General features: G+C 51.4%; 10 protein-coding genes across 10 annotated transcripts; 5 read left to right on the forward strand and 5 right to left on the reverse strand.

The window, feature by feature from the left end:
- Positions 1-643: 643 nt before the first annotated feature.
- Positions 644-2,197, forward strand: COCVIDRAFT_30304 (hypothetical protein; the record flags this gene model as incomplete). Its single annotated transcript, XM_014696785.1, has 3 exons — positions 644-833; positions 884-1,245; positions 1,295-2,197. The coding sequence occupies 3 exons, from the start codon at positions 644-646 to the stop codon at positions 2,195-2,197; spliced, it is 1,455 nt and encodes a 484-aa protein (XP_014552271.1).
- Positions 2,198-3,814: 1,617 nt separating this feature from the next.
- Positions 3,815-8,386, forward strand: COCVIDRAFT_30305 (hypothetical protein; the record flags this gene model as incomplete). The annotated part of the gene is made up of 4 exons (XM_014696786.1): positions 3,815-6,852; positions 6,923-8,039; positions 8,111-8,168; positions 8,235-8,386. 4 exons carry the CDS (start codon positions 3,815-3,817, stop codon positions 8,384-8,386), a joined length of 4,365 nt encoding a protein of 1,454 aa, XP_014552272.1.
- Positions 8,387-8,466: 80 nt separating this feature from the next.
- COCVIDRAFT_110667 (hypothetical protein) lies at positions 8,467-8,739 on the reverse strand (the record flags this gene model as incomplete). Its single annotated transcript, XM_014696787.1, has 1 exon — positions 8,467-8,739. A coding segment is annotated over one exon (273 nt), but the record flags the coding sequence as incomplete, so codon positions are not given.
- Positions 8,740-10,556: 1,817 nt separating this feature from the next.
- On the forward strand, positions 10,557-11,168 carry COCVIDRAFT_110687 (hypothetical protein; the record flags this gene model as incomplete). Its single annotated transcript, XM_014696788.1, has 1 exon — positions 10,557-11,168. The coding sequence occupies one exon, from the start codon at positions 10,557-10,559 to the stop codon at positions 11,166-11,168; it is 612 nt and encodes a 203-aa protein (XP_014552274.1).
- A 1,007-nt stretch (positions 11,169-12,175) lies between these two features.
- Positions 12,176-12,793, reverse strand: COCVIDRAFT_110650 (hypothetical protein; the record flags this gene model as incomplete). Its single annotated transcript, XM_014696789.1, has 2 exons — positions 12,176-12,687; positions 12,757-12,793. 2 exons carry the CDS (start codon positions 12,791-12,793, stop codon positions 12,176-12,178), a joined length of 549 nt encoding a protein of 182 aa, XP_014552275.1.
- Positions 12,794-14,220: 1,427 nt separating this feature from the next.
- COCVIDRAFT_110649 (hypothetical protein) lies at positions 14,221-14,394 on the reverse strand (the record flags this gene model as incomplete). The annotated part of the gene is made up of 1 exon (XM_014696790.1): positions 14,221-14,394. A coding segment is annotated over one exon (174 nt), but the record flags the coding sequence as incomplete, so codon positions are not given.
- Positions 14,395-15,335: 941 nt separating this feature from the next.
- COCVIDRAFT_41525 (hypothetical protein) lies at positions 15,336-15,770 on the reverse strand (the record flags this gene model as incomplete). The annotated part of the gene is made up of 3 exons (XM_014696791.1): positions 15,336-15,532; positions 15,621-15,698; positions 15,734-15,770. 3 exons carry the CDS (start codon positions 15,768-15,770, stop codon positions 15,336-15,338), a joined length of 312 nt encoding a protein of 103 aa, XP_014552277.1.
- Positions 15,771-18,458: 2,688 nt separating this feature from the next.
- COCVIDRAFT_41526 (hypothetical protein) lies at positions 18,459-19,530 on the reverse strand (the record flags this gene model as incomplete). The annotated part of the gene is made up of 4 exons (XM_014696792.1): positions 18,459-18,728; positions 18,918-18,976; positions 19,118-19,371; positions 19,472-19,530. 4 exons carry the CDS (start codon positions 19,528-19,530, stop codon positions 18,459-18,461), a joined length of 642 nt encoding a protein of 213 aa, XP_014552278.1.
- Positions 19,531-22,882: 3,352 nt separating this feature from the next.
- Positions 22,883-23,169, forward strand: COCVIDRAFT_41527 (hypothetical protein; the record flags this gene model as incomplete). Its single annotated transcript, XM_014696793.1, has 2 exons — positions 22,883-23,107; positions 23,161-23,169. The coding sequence occupies 2 exons, from the start codon at positions 22,883-22,885 to the stop codon at positions 23,167-23,169; spliced, it is 234 nt and encodes a 77-aa protein (XP_014552279.1).
- A 50-nt stretch (positions 23,170-23,219) lies between these two features.
- COCVIDRAFT_110740 (hypothetical protein) lies at positions 23,220-23,471 on the forward strand (the record flags this gene model as incomplete). Its single annotated transcript, XM_014696794.1, has 1 exon — positions 23,220-23,471. A coding segment is annotated over one exon (252 nt), but the record flags the coding sequence as incomplete, so codon positions are not given.
- Between the last annotated feature and the right edge of the window lie 202 nt (positions 23,472-23,673).

Raw genomic sequence — 23,673 nt, forward strand, 5'->3', positions numbered from 1 at the left:
CGACGTCAATGTCAGAGTACTAGACAGCCGAGAAGCAATCGCAGGTACATTTGTAGGAATTATTAACGGTCCCTGGTAGTAACTGTGATGCTCAGAAAAACAGGCTATCCGAACCGACAGCGTCACCGTCCAGCCGGAGCTCTGGAGGCTGTGATTGCACGAGCAGCCGGAGAAAATGGCGCACGCGTCACGACACCACTACGAACAGGTAACTTTTAGCGGACAGACGCGCCGACTTGATATCCATGGCCAAACCTCCGTTCACTCTCTCTCTGTAATTGTGTCTGCGCGCTCGTCGCCAGACTTCCCCTCAGCATGGTTTTGGCCACGTCCAGCCCAGCGTGCCTCCCGTGGTCACGAGCCAATGGCAGCGGCGCTATAGCGGTGACCCGCACGCAACCGAGGCGCTCGTTGGTCGCGTTCCTCTAAAGGCATCTTGAGGCGATGGCACCAGTTGTTCTTACGGAGGCTATCTCCTAAGTACAGTTGGAGGCGATTCACGGCACAGCAGTCAAACCACCGAGGAATAAGAAGTCTGCTTGGTCCGCTCTTTTCTTTTGCCCACAAACCCATTTGTTGCTTCCTCGACCCGTCCCAGGACATACTTCCCCACTACCCCACGTTCACACATACATCATTCACCATGGCTCCAGGCGCAGTGCAGAACGACACGACCAGTGCAAACAGTAATGGCACCGTCTTGAAGCCAACTGCCCGTTCCTTTCATCCTACCGGCACACCAGACCCCGCCAAGTACCACTCTGCGTCGTCACAGGCGGCCATCAAGTCCGAGTCCGACTTCGCAGCTCACAACTACCACCCTCTGCCCATCGGTATGTATTCGTGAGCCACAGACGATGTATCCTGAGCTGACCAAGTCCAGTATTTGCCAGAGCGAGTGGCTGCAGCGTCTGGGATCCTGAGGGCAAGCATTATCTCGACTTCCTCTCTGCATACAGCGCCGTCAACCAGGGTCACTGCCACCCGGAACTCGTCAAGGCCTTGACTGAGCAAGCATCGCGCTTGACGCTCAGCAGCCGCGCATTCTACAATGATGTCTTCCCCCGCTTTGCCGAGTATGCGACGAAACTGTTTGGCTTTGACATGATCCTACCTATGAACACAGGCGCCGAAGCCGTCGAGACAGCTGTTAAGATTGCCCGCAAATGGGGATACAAGGTCAAGGGTATTCCACAGAACGAGGCGTTGGTCTTCTCTGTGCAGGAAAACTTCCACGGTCGGACAGTGCGTATCGTTGGGTCCCTACACACCGCTTCAGCTAACGAAAGGTCAGTTTGCCGCTATTACCATGTCCACGGACCCCGAGTCTCGTGAGAACTATGGACCATACCTTCCTGGAATCGGAAGTGTCTGCCCTGTCACAGGCAAGCCGATTCGTTACAACAATGTCGACGATGTTCGTGAGACATTAGAGAAGCATGGAAAGAACACTGCTGCTTTCCTCGTCGAGCCCATCCAGGGCGAGGCCGGTATCGTGGTTCCAGATGACAGCTATCTGCGCGAAGTAAGGGCGCTTTGCGACAAGCACAACGTGCTTCTCATCTGCGATGAAATCCAGACGGGCATTGCGCGAACAGGCAAGATGCTCTGCCATGAGTGGAGTGGCATTAAGCCTGACTTGGTCCTTCTTGGCAAGGCTATTTCTGGCGGCATGTACCCTGTCTCGTGTGTTCTAGGTTCCAAGGAAGTTATGCTTACTATTGAGCCTGGTACCCACGGTTCAACCTATGGCGGTAATCCTCTCGGCTCCGCTGTCGCGATCCGGGCTCTTGAGCTCATCGAAGAAGAAAACATGATCGAGCGCGCAGAGACACTTGGTAACAAGCTCCGTCAAGGGCTTCAAGACATCAACAACCCGATGATCAAGACGATTCGGGGCAAGGGCTTATTAAACGCCATCGTCATCGATGAGAGTAGGACGAACGGACACAGCGCTTGGGATCTCTGCATGCTCTTCAAAGAGAAGGGACTATTGGTAGGAAGAGCCCTCAAGATTATGCACGTAAAAGAGGTTGACGGTACTGACACTGATGGACAGGCGAAACCCACACACCAGAACATTATCCGCCTTGCCCCACCGTTGATCATCACTGAACAAGAGATTGAGTCGGCCCTGTCAATCATCAAGGAGGCCATGGAGGAGCTGCCCACACTGAAGGGCAAAATGGAGGAATAGGTTTCCAGATGTCCGGTTGAGCCGGATACGAGCATTTACAGGGGAGTGAAGTAGTTAAAAGTGCGGCACCAAAGTTTAGGATACCCTTGGTGGAAGTTTGTGCGAGTGTAGTTGTTACAGTTTGTTGTACGCGAGCGCATACGTTGTATGTTTGGGTGTTTTTGAACCTAGTCACCATAGATGGTTGGGACTGAAACGGCTACTAGACGACATTGGGCAGTGACAGATTACAGCTAGCTTGCGGGTCATCGCCCGTTCGGGATTTATTCTTCAACCGAACTCTGTGCTTTAGCGATGTTGAGAAAAATGGGCCAAATCGCGACCATGATGGCCTTCGCTTGACCGGAAATAGAGGAGCCAGCCGTGTTGTCCCACGTCATACAGGGCAGCAGGCAGCGGTCAAGCACGCCCATGTCCATGTCGATGCCTACCTAATTTGGTTTGCATGCGGCTTACATAGACTTTGCATGATCTCTGTCGTTGGCTCCTGAAACAATTGGTCGGGTCTTTCTAAGTTTCCGTACATCTTTTTTTCAACGACATGCAGACACCGGACTTGGGCAACCTCCGTCCGAGTCGATGGTGAACCGTTTTCTAGAAAAGCCAACATCACCACTGGCGATTGGAGCCTCATGACCCATGTTACACACGCGGCGCCATGGCCAAGGAAGGACTGCTCGTTAGGACTGAGGGCGGGACGATACTTCCAGATGCAGACGGAATATAGGGGTCTTTGCGGGGCGGAGGCGCGTCTGCGACGAGTACTAGAAATGTACAAGGATATTCGGAACCACCCACACTGCGGGGATGACATGTATTCTTATTGTGCATACACATGTATGAACCTAGTACGTTTGTACGGGACATGAACCACTTACAGGCGGCTTCAGTAGATGATGGGGCATCGTTGTCAATTAAGACTATCGGCATCTCGGCGTTGGAGCCTTGGTAGGCATACTGCGACGGCTCCACCCAAAGGCGGTGGCGTCGCATCCTTGTTACCGGTCGATTCTAGCTTCGCGGAAAACAAAATATGCGAAAAGAAACTTCCGTGTCATGGCCAAAGGAAACTGCCCAGAGGACACACGAAGGAAGCAGACGAGACTGGTGCGCATGGACAAGGCGTTCACTCTGTCGTGGCACAGTGTCGAAAAAGCCAGCTCTCCGCGGACGCGAGGGCATATTGCGAGTGTTAATACGCAGCACTTCGGTTCGTCGGACAAGTTCAGACACCGAGCAGGCGTCGTATATTCTCTGATGCTTAGCAACCACCAGATCATGCAGCAGCGGACCTCGCCGCTCATTGGCGACTGCTAACTCCGTTTAAGGCCATACGCTAGTTGTGGAGCGCGGGCTCTGATTTCATGACTACTATGCCCGGAGCCCTTTATAGACTAGGCGTGACCTTGCGCTTGCAATCATGCCGTCTCGCGACTCCTCGTAGTCGTCGCTTTTTCCTCTCCAACTGTCAACCAGCCTTTTATACATCCCCTGGCACACGTCAACCATACATTTGGCCGATTACTACGCAAATCATCCGTCTTACGAGGCCCCACAACGCGATCTGCCTCCCGTCGCCGCAACGGAATCCGAGATTGGGCCGGCATTTGCGTCGACATGGCCAAATCCCAATCATCGTCGTCTCTAGACGAGACGGAAAAAGAAAAGGTTTTAGGCCTGGCAGATCCTCAAGCCGCAGCAGAAAATCCCACAGAGTATGAGCCAATACGGACAGAGCCTAGCGAAAAGGCAATTGAGAGTAATGGCGACGGTCATGGACCAAGAGGCAGCCTTTCCAGGTTACAGTCGAGTACCAGTGCTTACTCGGAAGCCAGCACCACAGAGTCCAACGTCACAAAATCCACACAAATGAAGAAGCCCTTTTACAAACGCCTGAACGTGCTCAAGAACAACCCGCCGCCTGTACCCAAAGAGCGTACCGTGAGCCCGGAATACACTGCTGGATTGCTCAGCAAACTCACATGGCAATGGATGCAACCGATTATGCGAGTGGGCTACAAGCGGCCGCTAGAAAAGAACGATATATGGGAAGTTAATCCGGACCGGAGCGCAGATGTCATGGCAGCCAAGTTGGAAGCGGCCTTTAACAGGCGGCGAGAACAAGGCGGCGAGAAGCCTCTGCTGGGTGCCATGTTCGACACGTTCAAGTGGGAGTTTATCATTGGCGGTCTATGCCAGCTTTCGGCATCCGTCATACAAGCAATTGCTCCCTTTGTACTGCGCTATCTCATCAGCTTTGCCGTCAAGGCATATGTTGCACAACGAACGGGCACTCCTGGACCACCTATCGGCGAAGGTATTGGCCTGGTCATTGCAATCACCGTGATGCAGTTCTTGCAGAGTTTGGCTACTAACCATTTCATGTACCGCGGTATGATGATTGGTGGAGAAGCTAGAGGCGTTTTGATTGCCCTCATTTTCAACAAGGCTATGAAGCTATCGGGCAGAGCAAAGGCCGGTGGCCAGGCTGCTCTCGAGGCACCGCCGCCAGACTTGCAACCGGGAAGTGAAGCGCAGCTGAAATGGTATAAGAAGGTACTCAAGAAGAAGGAAAAGAAACAGGGTCCCAAGGCGAATGCAGGTGTGGCGGGTGACGGTGAGGGCTGGGGCAATGGACGAATTGTCAATCTCATGTCTACCGACACGTACCGTATTGACCAAGCTAGCGGCTTCTTCCACATGATCTGGACTGCTCCCATCGGTATTCTGATTACGACGGCTCTGCTTCTCGTTAATCTCACGTACAGTGCGCTACCCGGTCTCGGTCTCATTCTCATTGCCATGCCCCTGCTTGGTCGCGCAGTCAAGACTCTGTTCCGTCGAAGAGTTGTCATCAACAAGATTACCGATCAGCGTGTGAGCTTGACGCAAGAAATTCTCCAAGGTGTGCGGTTCGTCAAGTACTTTGGCTGGGAAACGAGCTTCCTAGAGCGCATCCAGGCGATTCGAAAGAAGGAGATTCACGGCATTCAAATCCTGCTTACCATTCGAAATGCCGTTCTTGCCGTGGGAATGTCGATGCCGGTCTTCGCCTCGATGATTTCCTTCATCACGTATTCTCAGTTCAACAGCAATCTCGATCCCGCGCCAATCTTCTCCTCGCTAGCTCTCTTCAACTCGATGCGTATCCCTCTCAACTTCCTCCCGCTAGTTATTGGCCAGGTCATTGATGCAAATGCCTCTGTCAAGCGTATCCAGGAATTCCTTCTTGCCGAAGAGGCGGAAGAGAGCGGCCGCTGGGACTACGATGCCAAGGATGCCGTGGTACTTAGGGATGCGGATTTCACCTGGGAGCGCCACCCAACTCAAGAAGCTGAAGACGGACCTGGTAAGAAGGGCGAGACGAAAAAGGAGAAGAAGGCAGCTGCAGAGGCGATGCGGGCGAGTGGAGCCACGACACCTTCGGACGTAACGGCTGTGGAAGAGGAGGAAAAGCCGTTTGAAATCAAAGGACTCAATCTTACGTTTGGACGAAACGAGTTGGTCGCCATTATTGGTGGCGTCGGCTCAGGTAAGAGTTCATTGCTCGCAGCCCTCGCAGGTGACATGCGCAAGACAAACGGCGAAGTCATTTTCGGAGCCTCGCGTGCTTTTTGCCCGCAGTACGCCTGGATCCAGAACGCAACGGTACGGGAGAACATCATCTTTGGCAAGGAATTCAACCGCAAGTGGTACGACCAGGTGGTAGATGCTTGTGCGCTTCGTCCGGATCTCGACATGCTGCCTCACAACGATGCAACGGAGATTGGTGAGCGTGGTATTACTGTCTCGGGTGGCCAGAAGCAGCGTATGAACATCGCGCGTGCAATCTACTTTAACGCGGATATCATTCTCATGGACGACCCGCTGAGTGCCGTTGATGCCCACGTAGGCCGGCACATCATGGATAATGCTATTTGCGGACTGCTCAAAGACAAGTGCCGAATCCTAGCTACTCACCAGCTACACGTACTAAGCCGCTGCGATCGCATCATCTGGGTTGACCAAGGCCGAGTCAAAGCGGTAGACACCTTTGACAATCTCATGGCACAAAATGCAGACTTTATCCAAGTCATGAGCACAACTGCCAAGGAAGAAGAGAAAGAAGAGGGGGAGGAGGAAGCAGAGGATGGCGAGGTAGCAGCCGAAGTCAAGAGCGTCAAGAAACAGAAAAAGTCAAAGAAGCAAGCGGCGCTCATGCAGCAGGAAGAACGCGCGACCAAGAGTGTCAGCTGGCAAGTGTGGATCGAATACATCAAAGCGGGCGGCGGCATCTGGGTCGGTCCCCTCATCTTCCTCCTGCTCGTCCTCTCGCAAGGCGCAAACATTGTCACTTCGCTCTGGCTCTCGTACTGGACGTCTGACAAGTTTGGATACTCGCAGGGCGCCTACATTGGCGCCTACGCGGCCTTTGGCTTCAGCCAAGCCCTCTTCATGTTCTTCTTCTCGTTTGCAGTCTCGATTTTCGGAACGCGAGCGGGAAAAGTCATGTTGCATCGGGCAATTACGCGCGTGTTGCGGGCGCCCATGTCCTTCTTCGACACGACGCCTTTGGGGCGCATTACGAATCGGTTTAGCAAGGATATCGATGTTATGGATAATACCATTACGGATTCGATTCGTATGTATTTTTTGACGCTGGCTATGATCATCTCGTAAGTTTTCTGGGTGTGCCCCCTTCAAGTGAAGGTTCTTTTTTGTTTGAGCTAACGGGGGATATTGCAGTGTTTTTATTCTCATCATCTCGTACTACTATTACTATGCGATTGCGCTAGGACCGCTGTTCTTGCTGTTCATGTTTTCGGCAGCGTTTTACCGGTCTTCGGCTCGCGAGGTCAAGAGGCATGAAGCTGTTCTGCGCAGTACGGTCTTCTCACGGTTTGGTGAGGCTGTAATGGGAACGCCGACGATTCGTGCCTATGGGCTTCAAGCCCAGTTTTCCAAATCGGTCCGAGATGCGGTTGACGACATGAACAGCGCATACTATCTCACGTTTGCGAATCAGCGATGGCTGAGTGTGCGTCTGGACGTTGTTGGTATTGCACTGGTCTTCACGACGGGTATCTTGGTTGTGACTAGCCGCTTCTCTGTTGATCCCAGCATTGCTGGTTTGGTGCTTTCGTACATTCTTACCATTGTGCAGATGATTCAGTTTACTGTTCGTCAGCTTGCAGAGGTAGAGAACAACATGAACTCGACGGAACGTATTCATCACTATGGAAGCCAATTAGAGGAAGAAGCGCCCCTGCACATGGGCCAGGTGCGACCAACGTGGCCGGAGCATGGCGAGATTGTGTTTGACAAGGTCGAGATGCGGTATCGCGATGGACTTCCCTTGGTTCTCAAGGGGCTGAGCATGCACGTACGCGCGGGCGAGCGGATTGGAGTCGTGGGGCGCACGGGAGCGGGCAAGTCGTCCATCATGTCAGCACTTTTCCGATTGCAGGAGTTGTCTGGGGGATCGATTGTTGTTGATGGCGTAGACATTGCCAAGATTGGTCTTCACGACCTGCGGTCCAAGTTGGCGATTATCCCCCAGGACCCAACGCTGTTCAAGGGAACGATCCGATCGAACCTGGATCCTTTCCACGAGCATTCCGATCTGGAGCTCTGGTCTGCGCTGCGACAGGCCGATCTCGTGTCGACGGAGCAGGCCATGGATGACCACTCTGGGCGAATTCATCTCGACAGTGTGGTTGAGGAGGAAGGACTCAACTTTTCGCTGGGGCAGCGGCAGCTCATGGCTCTAGCGCGTGCGCTGGTTCGCAACTCGCAAATCATTGTGTGTGACGAAGCGACTAGTTCGGTGGACTTTGAGACTGACGCGAAGATTCAACAAACGGTAAGCAAGAAGCAAACGTCATTGTTGGTGACGTTGGGACACCAGGCTAACGGTTGTGTGTGCGTGCGCAGATTGTGGAGGGGTTCAAGGGCAAGACACTGTTGTGCATTGCTCACAGGTTGAAGACGAGTAAGTTTGACGTGTGCAGGGTAGAAAGCTAGGATAAAGGGAGCTGAGACTGACGTGGTGGCCTAGTCATCAATTACGACCGCATTTGCGTCATGGACGCAGGGCAGATTGCGGAGCTGGATTCGCCACTGCGCTTGTACGACCAGGGCGGCATTTTCAAGGGCATGTGCGAGCGATCTGGTATCAAGAGAGAGGAAATCGCAGGTGCAGGTGCATGATAATAGATATGAACCAAGGAAAGGGAAAAAATAGAGGCAGCGGATATAGGCGCGTGATTGGCTGGGGGCGGGAAAGCGGCCTAAAAGGGTAGACTAAGGATGCAGCTGGGATTGCTAGCAAGGCTGCACACGCACAGTGATGGATAGGCGTGGGCATTGGCGTTGGCGTTTGGGGCGGCATTTTTTGGGAGGGGGGCTTGGGTAGCATGACAAAACGGCCTGTTGTTTTGGTTTGAGGGCGGAGAAGAAGAGAGAAAAAAGGCAGAGAGTGAGAGGGAGAGGGAGAGGGAAGGAGCGGGAGGGAGAGACGGCAGGTGAGGGGCGGAAGGCACGACACAGACAGCGGTTTCTAGATGTATGCAATGCAAATACCGTGATCATCATGAGACAAGAACAACTGGGGTGGTGGAGACGGATGGGCGAGTGCGAGAAGGTGCCACGGCCAGCGTAGTGGGAGATGGAACAGGCCCAGGCGGGGCTGGCCAGACGAGTGCGACACGGGGAGAGCGGTTTGGGGGCGTGGTGGGTGGCGAGTTTATACTGACTACTTAGTTAGGTGGGTGTTAGTGGTAGAGACGGACAAGTGCGATGGATAGCATCATGGTTCCAGGCTACTCTGGGGACGGAGCAGAGAGAGAAAGAGAGCGAGAGAGAGCGAGAAGGCGCACAGAGAGACAGCAGTTTGCATTAGCGGGCTGGTGGGCTGGTGCACAGGCCTGGCGGAACCCTCAATCTGGCACCACGCCATGGTTTCCATGCATTTGCATTCTCAGCGTTATCTAATCTCTCGCCCGCCCCGGCCGCCGTTGAAGGAGGAGGAGTAGTATACTCGGTACATACGTATCTCTGACCATCCATCTACCTAGGTACATGTGTATAGACCCAACTAAGGCACGTCTTTGTCTCTACGTATGCATGCAAGCGGCTATCGGCACCCATGCACGTCTTGGATCATTTTCCCACTGCTTTGGGCAGGCCAAAAGCTTCTTTTTGCGCCTTGTCTGCGTGCCCTCGCCGCCGTGCCGCTCGAGAGGTCTGGGCCAGTGGGCGGTGGGCAGATGGCGCGCCCCGCCAGAAAGGCGCCATGTGGTGGTGGCTATGGACTATGGACGATTTGGATAGCTGGGGAGCTTGTCCAACGCTGGTGCGGGTTCGGGTTTGCATGAGAAAGAGGCAGAGGCAGAGGCAGAGACAGACAAGCAAAGCGCCCAAGCCTCTCGGCCAGGCGCTCCGCGTGCATCAAGCCGCACAGAGATTGGCCGGTCGCGCTATCCGCTCGGGCCTCGCTTGCACTTTTTGCTCAACGCCAAGCCAGAGCCAAACCCAAACCCCAGCTGCGCCGCACCCTCGCTGCTTGTACTGCACCACCAAAGCGGCCCTACAGCGGCCACCATCCAAACCACACGGCACACGCTCACGCGACGACAAGGGCAATGGCAACGCCTTGGACGTGGGCGTGGCCATGGGCGTGGGCGTGTGCGTCTTGTTTTGCTTGGGCCCAGCTAACCATCATCTGCGAGGCGGCGCCGTGGTTGAGCGAGGGCGAGGAGAAAACGCGGGTGAAGATCAGGGACGGGCAAACCAAACGCCCACCTGCAGTTTGCTTTCCCTCGTCAACTAATCGACTCAGACGTGCCTTGATGGCAGGGACATGGCTCCGAACGGCCTAGCGGGCCCGTATGATTGCCCCCAAGTCTGGAATCCCCGTTCACACGGGCCTTGTTCAGCCACTGGGGGGGGGGACACTGCTCCTTCATATCTTCTCGCGCACTGCCGCCCGCCCGTGACGCTCCTTGCACACAGGTCTCGCTCTCTCCACTGCCATCGAGCCCTTTCACTCATCCAGCCGCGCCCCAGTCCTTTGCAGCTTCAAAGTGCCCCTAGACGGACCTGCTGCTTCCACAACTGCATCGCCGCTCCCTCACTGTCCGCCGCCGCTCGTCTCACATCCGCTCTACTTGCCTACTCGCCTGTTCTTAACCCCCTACCTTGGCCCACTAACACACGACGCCGCCTCGTCACCGTGTCCGGCCCATGCTGCGCCTGCTGTGAAGCTTCCCCTCCCTCTCTCTCTCCTCTCCCTCGCGCCGCCGCAAGTAGTCGCCCCGCCGCTGTCCATTGCTTGTCGCCTCCACCTTTGTGCTACTCCATCCAACCCCCTGACGCCGCAATGGCTGCCAACGAGAAGAACGAGCCCGTCACCTTCGGCGCCAGCATCGAGCGCTCCTCCAGCCCCGCCATGCCCGCCGCCACACAGCAGCTGCTGCGCTCGCCGCATTCGCAAGATTCAACCATGACCACCGCCACTGCTACTGCCGACGCCGACCAGGCCAAGAAGGAGTGGACTGCCGATGCCTCCAACCCCTACTCGGCCTTTTACAAGCACCCAGAGGCCCTGCGCGAGACGCGCCCCTCCATCAATGACAGCATTCCCCCCTCAAAGGCACACCTTGGTGTCACCGAACACGATCTCGAAGGCGCCGTGCCCCTGTCGGTAGCCTCGACACAACAACAATCCAAGTCGTCTGTCGACGGTCGCGTCAAGGAGTGCACCATGTGGCCTACACGACAGGCGGTGCTCGAGAAGCGCAAGTCGTACCAGCGCAAGCGCGGCTGCGCCTTTTTCCGCAATCTGACCAACAAGCAACGGCTGTGGGCCAAGATTGTCATTGCTCTCCTCGTCATTGCTGCCGCCGTCGGCCTGGGCGTCGGTATCTCGCGAGCTGTTGGCGGTGGTGTATGGGCTGGCAATGGCCAGAGCAAGCAGATACCACACAACTGAGCTTCACGACCCATATATCACCCACCAGATATGCCATGGTGCGTCGGCTTCGGCGTCCACTGCACCCGTGTGCAACTGCCAACTCCCTCGGTCAGAGCTGCTTTCACGTCTCTTCGCTCACACTCACGACCTTGTCATGCTTCCTCTTCCTCTTCACAAAAACCTCTTTTTTCTTCTGGAATATCCTTTGCATCTATCATATTGTTTCTTATGGTAGAGTGCACATCACTTGATCATGTCTGCGCTTTTTCATCCCGGCTTGGAGCCTGCCCTTTTTCGGCGGATTCGGCTTTTCTCTCGGAGCGGAGTTTTTTTTTTCTATATTTGGGGGGGGGCGTACACATTGGTGTTCTTTCGTTGAATTGGTCGGCATTCTGTACCTTGCATTTGAAGCGGCGGAGTCCAATATTTGGGGCGTTTAGAAACATGTTTAGTCTGGCAAAAGACCTGTTGCCGGTTATATGCAATACGAATGAGCCGATTGAGCGACTACCTCCTCTCTATTGTCAAGAGAGGCTTTCAAAGTACCTGACGTTGGAAATCCTGTTGTGCTTTTTTTCTTGTTTGTCGTTTTGTTTTCTCGGTGCGATATTATTCCGAATATGCATCCCCTCCCGAGCCGACCCGCCTGTCATCGAAGACTCACACGAACCTATCATGTGTTTTTATGCAGAAGGGGGGTGTGCGGCGGGATTACATACGCCCCCGCTTAGTCGAGCCCGCCACAAAACAACCATACATGTGGGAGGATAGGGTAGGGTAGGGCATGTATACAATACATCAACGTGTCACTTGACTGTCTTGCAACAATAACCCCACTCTTCCTACTTCATCTCTTCTCTACATCCACATACTACTACTACACATCTTTCACACACACACACACCCTTCTACCCATTGCTCACACGGCACTCTCATCATCATCAATGTTATCAAAAAAAAACCCCCCATACTAGTTTATTTATTTATTCATCTATACATTTACGTTTAACATGTATACCTAATGCTTACATGAACCCAGGACCCCTCCGTCCCAAGCTCCTCCCTTGCAACGCCCTAGCCGCATCGTCATTCGGCTGCGCATTTCCAAATCCACACCCGCCATCTCGCTCCTGCGCTACCACCGGTCCCGCACACTTGCCGCTCTTGAACCCGCAGCAGCTGGATGAGCAGTCGGCGTCGGATGTACACGCGCCCGTGATGAATTGTGTGCCTTTAGCTTGAGTCGGGGCTGCTGCTGCTGGTGCTGCTTCTTCGCCTACCATGGTTTGTCCGGATGCCGGTGCTTGCGGTTGCCGTTGCGGTGGTTGAGTGCCGCCCGCGGCTTTGTTACCGCCGTTCAACGCATTGTTGTTTGGTTGTGCGTCGCCGAAGCCACAGCCTTCGCCCCGCTCGTTGGCTACGAAGGGTGCGGCGCATTTGCCGGATGTGAAGCCGCAGCAGCCGGATGCGCAGGCGGCGTCGGAGGTACAGGCTCCCGTGATGAATTGCGTGCCTTGGGCTGAGGTGTAGAGGGAGACTTTGGGTTGATGGTGTTAGTTTGGGAGGGGGGTGGAGTGTGATGGGTAGAAGGCGGAGGGTGACATACGGGAGAGGAGAGTGAGGAGTTTAAAAATGGGTGCCATTTTTTTTTGATATTATTTCTTCCAATGTCGAGACTGATGTGAATGAAACCTTGTGTTTTTTTCTTCTTCGCCTGGAAAAAGTAAATAGTATATTATAATAAGAATTGTAACTCGCAGAATGCTCGTGAAATGGTGCCTCAGTCGTACCTTCCCTCCTCCCCTCCCCCTTTTATACGTCCCCTCTTCCCTTCCCTTCCTCCCTCTCTCTCATTTTCCCCACTTAAAAGAGCCTACAACTTCGCCACCTCCTCCCGTAAGAAATTCCAATGCCTAAGCACCTCCCCGGACCATACAAACCCAGCACCACGATACCCACCTTCCCCCTCCAACACACAAACTGCCCCAGGCCCCTTGACTTATCCTAAGGCAAAACTTCTCCCCCTCCGCGCGCTAACTTCCGACGCCTTTGTTTCGCGCCAAAGGGTGGGCTTTTCTTGGTACGGAAAGAGCCCTTTTTTTTGTATGTGTACGAATTAGATGGGGGGGGAGGGGGAGGCGCGGTTGCTTGCGAGGCAACGAGGGCATGGGCAAGGGAAGAAAGGTGGTAAGACGGTGTGTGTTTTGTGCATTCTAGGAAACATTATGCGTTTTGGAGATCGACCTTTGTAACGGTGTGTTTTTATTTTTATTTTTGGAGGGTGGGGGGCCGGGGGGATTTTCGAAAGGGGAAGGAAGGGAAGGGAAGGAAGAAGAGATGCGGTGGATGTTTGGGTATGTATGATGAAGTGCAAGAACGAAGAAAAAAAAAAGGCGATGTGATGGAAATCTTTTTTTTTATCTAGGTTGCGAAGTTCATTTAGATTTCTTCTCACTATTGTAAAGACTTATATGGATATACGCCTTCCAAGTGAACCCCCCTAAGTGTTGGCGATGAATAACACCATTTTTTTTTCGTAGTGGCCTCCGACTACATGATTCGCTGCGGCACAGCTATCGTCTGACAAAACAAGTGTCGCATATGGACGCTTGGGGGATGCGTGTTTCGAAATGTTGGCGTTACTACCCCCTCATTTTTTTTTGCCACCTCAGCGCTAAAGTCTTGCTTAGGTAAACCAGATCATCTAGGATTATGATGAGAATGGGGGGGTGGTAAGTACATTGGACTGAGTAAATGGGAAGAAGGGGAAGATGGTGGAAAAAAAGATAATACCAGATTGTGTATCTGTGAGCTGCGTTTGATACTGATTTCTTTTTTTTATTCTTATTTCTTGCAAATGGTACTACCACAGGGGTAACAGCGCAGCGTTGTATCCTAAGCAGCATCATTCATTCCGTATCTCGGCGATGGCGTTGCCGTTTTTATTTCATTTTTATTTTTTGTCGTGCTGGGTACGTGTGAACCTAGCGTGGATATTCTTATCTCACTAAAAAGCAGAAAAGTGGCTTTTATCTTGCTTTTATCCTTGCCGAGATAAAGTCAACGGCCGCTAAGAACAAAAAAAAAGGAAGCTACTGATATGAAGATGGGCAATGGATTTGCGCGGTGGATTGTTGTGGACATTGGTTTGGGTCGGAGAAGCGCTAATAGGGGTTAGTATCTGCAGTCGTGGTGTTGATGATCCACTGCGGGAGGATGGTGGGTTTGTGCATGTTGGATGAGTTGGCTAAGCTACACGTGGTGATTATGTGTATTGCGTTGCTTTTGGACGTGTGCAAGTACCGTTGGTGCAAAGTGAAGAGGGATCGTCGGTGCATGCAGAGTTGCAGAGCTATATGTCTCATCACTATTGCAGCACCTAGGAAGCGGCCCGGCTAGTGAGCAAACAAAACATCTTGATAGACTGCATGCCCATGCAGAACGAATCTCACCCCATGGTAGAATCATACACAACAACAACAACAACACAAGTGTATTGGTTTCGGTAGACTTGCCCTATTACCAATCTATTGTCAACAATGGACCAAACATGCTGAACCACTTGGTGACTCTGAAATGGAAAGCATAAATCATGCACGACTTATCTGACATGAACCCTGTTATCTCACATTTTGATAGACAGTACTTGGACATGACAGTTCTGAAAGCAACAAAACACTGAAAAGCAGGTGTAACGGGTATTTTGCAGTATATTTCAACTATCCTATCTCAATTGACTATTCCAAACAAGAACCGAAAAATGACAGAAACAAAGTAGAAAACTCCCAACGCCTATGGAAGTTTCGCCAGAGTCTCTCAAGTGAAAATTTGAAAAAAAGGGCCTTGGTCGAAGGCTACAGCGAGCGTCAATGGCACGTAGGGATGCCTGGATGGACGGCCCTTGGCTGGAGAATGGAACGAGCATTGTGCAAACAATAAAGGGTATAGAACCAGCTGGCAAGAAAGAGAAAAAGGAGACAGCTTTCAGTCAAAAAGTTTCAAAGAGAGAAGAAGAAGAAGAAGAAGAAGTCGTAGGCTCGAGTGATGCAATGGCCAAGTATCCAACAACGACAACATCAAAGTCGGCCAGAGTATCAACGTATCAAAGCATATCCCAGCAATCCATAACCCCTGAGTATCTCGGTATGTGGTGTTGTAAGGGGGTGGGGGAGGGGAATCGAGCCATTATCGAGAGGACCCAAAGGGGCGATTGTATTGTGTCTGGTTTGCGTTGGTGGTTGCGGCGGCGGATTGAAGGGCCTTCCAGGCCACTTCAGCGGCTTCTTCTCGGGATTGCTCGAGGTAGCGGTAGTCTCGCCATAGCGCGGCTCGGTATTCACGGCCATGGACAAAGACACTGCTTGACCAGGCTGTGCGTATGCCTGTGGTTGCCAGTGTGTCAGCAAAATACTGGTAGCAAAGTGGGCGATATTGACAAGGTCTTGTTGAGATAGGCATGGGGCTACAAACCTCGTGGGTCAGAGTAGTCCTGGAACTGGGGCTGGGCAATCTGGTTGGTAGCGCAGTAGTCTGCAACGTCTTTTTTAGCTAGGTTACACGGGCGAGAGCATCGGTCTGCGCACGCTGTAGCTTTTGCACGTAGCTCTCCTGTGTTGCCATTGTGCGAGATGGGGGGACTGCAAGCAAGAGACGAAGGCGTGATGCTTTTAACAAAGTTTGTGGTGGGGTAAAGGCTTCGCGAGTGGGGATCAGGGAAGATCAGGTATGTGTGAGCGAGGACTGGGTAGGAGCACGTTGCGTGGCCATTAGTTCTGCCTCTGTTTATAGTCGAGCAGTGCTTCGAGAGCCTCATTTTCGGTATCCTGTAGGAGCAAGAGGGCGGCTTTGCCACATAGACAGGTCAAAAAGGAAGCAGCCTGCAGCCGCCGCAACCCCCCCTATGTGCTTCGGAACAAAGCAGCTGGGTGATGGCATGCTGCGTTGGCAGGTTTTTCCCGCCATAATTGGCCGGCAGAAAGATAATCGAGCGAGGAACTGCGGGGGTAGCGAGACAGAGAAGGCGACCAAGCAGAAACTAAACCCGCCAGGACCCGGTACGGACACCATGACAGGACGTTGCGTGTGGTCGAAACCACAGGTCTGGGATGGCAAGGCCAATGAGGGGATACGGATAAATTTTGGTCTCTACTGTGTTACCGAGTTCAGCCTGGTTCGGCTATGAGCTGGCACTGAAGGACGAAAGAGAGTTGCTGCCATGGCTAGTTTCTCCATGCCGACGCAGTGCCAGAGGTGTCGGCAAATTGGGCCCTACCCTCGTCGGCGCTCGTCCCGCTTGCGGTTAGAAGGATAAAGGGCCGTGCCGTTTCCGTACCGTGGACATGCCATCTGAAAGCGCGTCATCTCAAAGGGAAACCATGCTTCCTTCACGTGTCGAGGCTGCAACGAGGGCAGACGAAGCAAAAGACGGCATTAAGCGAGAGCGAGTGGCATTGTATTGGGGCCGTGGCCTGTCTGCACCGCGAGACCCACCGAGATGAGGTGGCATGGGCAGCGTGGTCAGAGGCGGTGCGTCAATATCAAGCACTGTGTTCCTGGGGTGAACTGCTCAGCCCTGCGATCTCCAGGTTCGTGCGTAGAGATGCAGCCCGCGTCACATCCCAATACTGCAGCCTGTCCTGTTCCTGAGTTCCCGTGCTATGGCCATAGGTTTGGTGTCCTGCCAGCCAGCCCGGCCGCCGTCAACGCTAGCCAGCTCTTCACGACGGCGCTTGCTCGGTCTTCGCTTGCTGCGGATGAAGCGAAAGTGGCAGCTGGACAAAGGCACCGCACAAGCCTCCCGGCGGGGTGAGCACACCCTCGTCCTCCGTCCACGCTGCGCTGGCAGACGTGTTGTTCAATCCAAAGCCCTCCACGGTTGCTCCAAAGCCTGGCGGTTGTGACGTGTCGTACAGGTTGCAGATATTGCGCTAACCCAAACGACGCCACGATGCACGTGCCTACGGCCACAGTTACTAAGTAACCTTTGCAGGATCCTCGGGAAGGCCCACAATATCGCGCCCTACAAACTCCTGCACCCAACGCGCAACGCATCCTGCTTGTTAATTTAGTCGTGCATGCACCTCCGCCACTCTTGGGACGACTGTGGAACCCGCCCTCACTTCTCGGCTTCTGCACCGACGGGTGCCGCCGGCCGCGCATGAACGGCCGCGACGTTCGGTCGATGCAACCGTCTTCTAGTGCCCATGGCAAGGTTGCGCATCCTCGAGCGTCAAAATCAGTGAAACCATGCGTCACGTGTCCACAGAGGAGCGTCGTCATGGTGGTGTGCACAGCCTTGGTTGCATGGTAAACATGACGTCTTCTTTTTGGCCTGGCCAGAGCTCATCATCAACCGCCAAGATTCCAGTCAACATGGCAGGCGTTGGCAAGACATGTCAATTCATGCCCCTCCAAATTACCATTACACGCTGATGTTGAAGCCTCCGCGGCCATGCACCAACCTGGCGTTTTCTAGACTGTCTGGCCATATTGCCTGCTGACGTGGAACTCATCTTTATCCAAGACGTGATGTGGTGCCAATCGATAAATCCTTTCCAGCAACAATATCGCTCCATAGATTGTTGTCTATCGCAGTGGCGCACCAACACAATACTGGAAATCTGCTAATCTGCCCTTGTTTGAGCTCCTGCAACTTCTCCAGAGTAAATATATTCTGCATAGTAGCCTGTCATCCACAAAGTCGCCATCGAGTTGCAACCCGACATGGCACTAAATTGCTCCTTCGACCAGCCAATATCCGCATCAGACACACCTACATATCACCATCTCTCCAATCCAAACAAGTCTGTGTTCGACAGCAGGCCATTACGTCGACAGGATATCCACTTGCCGACGATTAGTCCAACACGGGACAGACGTACAGCGAACATCTTTGGCTTGTCTGCGAATTCATGTCGGCCTTACTTATTAACAAGTCTTTCCGAACCGTGTACGTGGCAGAGTGATCCATGCTGTGAACAGGTCGCATAAAGGGCGTCAGCCCAGCCATGGACATGGAGCTCGTTGCCATTCAATCAACACGACTGCATACACTACACCGGCACTCAGAGTTACACGTGTTTACAGCAGGATATAGACACAGCCATACAGAGCTAAAGCTGCACCCCCTCTTTAATGCCACATACAGACTGCCACGATGATATGATCTTCTTTGTAGAGGTCTTTAGAGGTCTGATTTTCAAGGCCGTCTCGCCTCTTCATGCGCCTCACTACCTCAAAATGGATATTACAAGCGATCTGCACGGGTCCATGCTCTGCAAGAATGCGTGTTCAGCTCAGTGTTTGACCCTATACCTCATCCATAGCAGGCTTGACTTCGCCGTAAAGCAGGAATTGGGCGAAAATCGCCCCATCAAGAAGCATTGTGCCTAGACCATCAACCAACCAGGGAAGGCTTACCAGTATATGGCTACCATAGATTTCTCGCGCTTCGCAGGACTCAAGGCAGCTATTTGAAACAGCGCTAGTCGAGTCAAACGCGAGAATCGATAAGACATAGTATGTAGAATTCCTCAAGCAAGCGAAAAGGAAAAACAACACAGACAGTCCCTCCACAGACTTTCGGTGCCAGTTCAGGATCAGTTGGGGGGAAGCGTGAACCAAAGTAAAGTGCGGCGCAAAATCAACCGAATATTTGACCCCAAATGTCGAACTCAGGGATCTCCCGACCAGGTGCTAGACTGTCATGGTTTGCGGACTCTTGACTCATATACCAGCAAACTATGCCTGTTGTACAGACCAAAAAACCATCGCCATGTTTCTTACATACATGCATAAGTAGGTATGTGTAGTGGGATTTGCAGGCTCTCTGAATACATTAGTCCAGTTGTTTTTATTGTTTTTGTTTGCGCTTCACCTCTCGTTAGTTATCATGTGCCCATCGAGTAGTGTTGTTCTTTCGTTCGGATTTTCTGTTTCGCTTGGCCTCAGCGTGGGTGGTGGCGCACTATCATCCTTCCATGTAAAGCCTCTGTAGAAGAAGCATTGGGCCAACAATACTACGTCGGCCACAGTAAAATATATGGCAAAGATGATCATGGTCGGCCGGACGCCTTGGAGTACAGCACCAACGACATTAAAAATGTCGCCTAGTAGCCATACCACGAGGAAGTGAAGTGATAGACCATGGTATGAACCTCGACGGAAATTTTTGTAAACCTGTGGGTTGAATACCACAACCCACGTCACAATGGAAATGGTTCTATTTGATTAGAAAAAAAAGCTAGCATAGATAGAACTGAAGATAGTGCCATGATGGAATGTATGTGCCTAATTCTACATCGCCGATGAAAACCACATACCCACATATGCCAGAAAAGGCATCGGTATTTACATCCTGTAACGACGCAAGAGCTGCCATCTTCGACGGTAACGTGGAGAGAGGTACAAGAGTTGCCAGTTGGTAAGAAACAAGGCTTGTGAGTGGGTAGCCCCTAGGAGTATATATTCAACAACGCCACTAAGAACAAAGCAGACCCACATCTATCAAAGCTGAAATTAAATTATATAAGGAAATCCGCATCATCTCTTTGCAGAAAGGGCGAAAAAAGGTATTGCGATGCTTACCGAGGGGCAGATGGGTGCCAAACCGCTGTTTTAAACCAATGCAGCCTCTTTCGCCGAGAAGGACGCATTCCCACTCCCTGGATTACTACACATCCAGCACCAAGCGACATAAGTAAGTCAGAGGTTTTCATCTACGAATTATCCATGATATAGCGATAAATAATGCAGCGCTATAACGAAACGACTTAACAAGGTTGGAGGAGGGGAAATTGGCTTGTAAGCGGGTTTGGTGGTGAGAATCATACCTAGCAAGCTCTGTGTGTGTTTTTCATGCATGTCTGACTACATCGGGATGTGTCTTACCAATTTACTACAGAAATCGTCGTAGAGGTTGAACAAGGTATATCTGAAGTCACTAGTCATCCTATCGAGCGTATCAGAATGTAGTCTAGGAGATCTCTTAATAATAGATGGGCAGAACTTAAATAGTCTTTTGTATACTCTACTATGCTATAGAAATTGTATCAAGAGACAAATCAAACTAAGATAACGATATCTTTGTGGTGAGATTTGATAAGTAGTAATATTATGGGTTGTTCTTGGGTGGAATCATCAAGTGTACAGACCGTATAAACAAGTGGATAGAGATGGGAAATCTAAAAGGATTTGATATTGAACGATAAGCTATGTTCATGATATTTTAACAACCACGTTGAATAAAGAGGTCAATAGAAATTGAAATCAAAATTGACTACAGAGTATTTACTGGCGAAATTACTCCGTTCCATTACACTCATTTCTTCCAGTTCTGCCATTCGCTGGATACTTAGTGTTAATGTGATAGCCTATCACGTGACTTTCTTGCTCCGCGATAATTATTACTTTATAACATCGACCCCTATAGATCGATGGCCCTCAATTGTGCATCCCCTGTTTCCTTGTATAAATGATTAAGGAAGGTGCTTAATGCTGAGGTGTATTCAATGTCCGTGGTTTATCAAGTCCACTATATAGCGCATATTGTGCCGTTACCAATCGACAGAGAATCAGATCCAAACACAACCAGGAGAGCAAGCGAGATTCGCCCGTGATTTTGCTGCTGAGACAAGCAGAGAGATATTCTCGTGTCAGATTCGTATGTAGATCTTTGCTTCCCCTACCCCTCCCACGTAAGACTCCAAATTTGTCCATTTGCAGTATACGACCACAATGTTGACATCGAGTGGTAAGATCATCATGTATGCAGACGATCGCTAGCTCGGACACTTAGTGGTGCTAGGTCGGTTCAGATTCAATGTCTGCAGTATGACACATCGATGCCTAATTTGGGAGATTGTATGCTTGTCGTGCTCAATCCATCAGGCTGTCATAGACTTGCCCTCTCTGACCCCCTTTGACCCGCATTGGCCAACCTTACCTGTCAAGTTCTATTCAAATATGTAGATATAGTCCCTTCAAACCCTAATCCAGGTTCATAGCGGTTTAACCACCGTGAATATAGACTTTTTGGCTCTGTTTATTCTTGTTGCCAACTACTCGTGTCTATTACCTAGATATTGTCTGACAATAGCCTCTCAACGAGCTGTTGTTTTCAAGTGGGGGTTCAAACTAACTAAAGATACTGTGTTGATTACACTAGCGAATCTACTAAGATTCTACTACAAGAGTTTTGCAGTTTTCTGATTACAATCATAAAAGTTGTACCGCTACAATTATAACCAAACTCTCGTTTGTTTAAGACAGCAGCTTGACCAATCATCTGCGCAGGAGTCTTGTAACTGAGAGCTCGCTAATAGGTGACGATGGATTGAGCGCAACAGGTAGAATATTGCGGTCAAGTACCGGTAAATGAGACTTTGAGGAAACTACCAGCAAGGCAGTTGGCACAACGCCACAGATTGCAGCTAGGCTTTCGCCCAGCAGAGAAAAGCAACAGCAGCGTTTGTTCAACTGGCGGACCAGGCGTTACGAGAACACTGTGCTTTAGAAGACAACCCCGCGAATAGGTAAGACTAGGTGGTGTAGTAGCACTATAAATCCTAGGCCTCACCCGTCCGTATACCCTAGGGGAGGCTTTTAGATAGGACGTTAAATCTGAACACACACACACACACACACACACCAGCAAGGCAGTCTTAGTAGTGTGTATGATCACGTGATATAGCTGGTTGGAACCTATCATTCGGCTTTGTAGTCTTCTTAGAAAAATAATGTATCGGGGTAATTTCGCTGCTTATTTCCATTAATTTGTTGAGGTTGCTAAATTGCTTTTGCTCAGGTACGAATACATGTGCAGTCTTGAGAGTGCAGATGCAACGATTCCCCTGGTCAGCAGTTCGGAAACTGCTTGCAACTTTACGTAGTACTACCCAAGCTTCGGTGGCTTTCGGCGCCAACGTTGCATCGCGGCGGCAGGGGGCGGACATGAATAGCGGGCCTACAGGCAAGACAGCCAACGCAATCGAAATGAGTTTCAAGAGTTGCGTAAGCAGTAGCAGGAGAGGTATTGATTGTTTCGCGAAACGGAACATAGGGTTTGGTCAAGTCAGTGGGCCGTCAATACGGAGTAGTTTTCTAGGACAATGGCCACGCAAGCCCAGCCATCTTGCAATCTATCGCCTCGGAATATTTTTCTATCGTGACAGTAACGAGATCTGCATGGTGAGCGATAAGAAGAACCCGTATCGATAGGTTATCGACAAAATGCAAACAGCAGCGAATGAGATGAATTGAGTGCCAATATAGGAGGCGGTGTATGTGGCTGGGGATGCTAAAATTAGCCACCAGCCTCCTCCGGACACCTTCGGACCAGCCGCTTTGTGACGCCCGCCACGCTTAGCAATGTGCAATTCCTGTTATAGCCCTCGCCATCATATTTCCAGCCTCGTGTGACGGGCTTCCGACAAGCTCCCGAGTGGTTGTCTCCTGGTTTCGGTGGGGCCGAGGCTTTCGTAGGGCTGGGCGGCCGATGGCTGGGATGTGGGCTGTAGTACGTACGTGTGTGGGGATGGCTAGAATGTGCTCTAGGGGATGTTTGTATATTTGGATTGAGCTATAAGGGATATAAGAGTTGCCGTCGTCAACACATAAATTGAAGTCTCCCCATTCACATCAAGTCTACAAACACATCCTTCAGCTACTCAATCCCAATACCCTCATCCTCGACAATCTACCACCGAATACTCACCACTCCAACCAAAGCCACCATGCAATTCTCTATCATCTCCGTCGTTGCCGCCCTCGCCGCTACTACCTCTGCCTTGAATCTTCCCACAAATGGCACGGCCACCTCGGCACCCTACCCTACCGGCACTGGCGCTGGCTCTCCTAGCAACGCCAAGCCTACTTCATCGACCCTCCCCTTCACTGGAGGCGCCTCGCACATGGCCGGCTCCGCTTTCGGTCTCATTGTTGCTGGTGGTGTTGCTCTGGTACGTTTACGCTATCCCACATATATCAGAGATCCTGGCTAACAATCCTTTAGATGATCTAAAAACCATGAAAGATATGTCCTGTTTTATCATCAATGTTTAATAGTTATAGCGGGTTACAATTTGGCGCATGGTTATGATATTTGGCGTTTCTACGACTTTCGGGATTACACAAGACGCAATAACAAGCATGGAGGCGCATTACAACCTGCATGCAACGAAGAATAGATATATAGAGAAGCGATATCCCAAGAAGAGAGGTGAGGCCTGGAACTTGTTAATGGTCCAAAAGCCTACTGAGAAGGAAGTCGATGGGGTTGGATCTACTATGGTCGATAAGGCCGAAACAATCAAATCAAGTTAAATCCACATCATACCAAGATTATATGACTTCAAAATTGATGTGAACCTATTCTATTCTTACACTGATGTTGAATTTATTGTGAAAAATACCCACGTTTTTTTGGTAGGATGGGGCCCTTTGAATTTCCTGTTTGGGATGGCGCGGAATGACGCGCGACGCGACTTTCGCAATACGCAACTTTCCAACTTCAAATGGTTGTAAT

This window comes from Bipolaris victoriae (genome assembly GCF_000527765.1).
Source record: "Bipolaris victoriae FI3 unplaced genomic scaffold scaffold_113, whole genome shotgun sequence".
Lineage (NCBI taxonomy): Eukaryota > Fungi > Ascomycota > Dothideomycetes > Pleosporales > Pleosporaceae > Bipolaris > Bipolaris victoriae.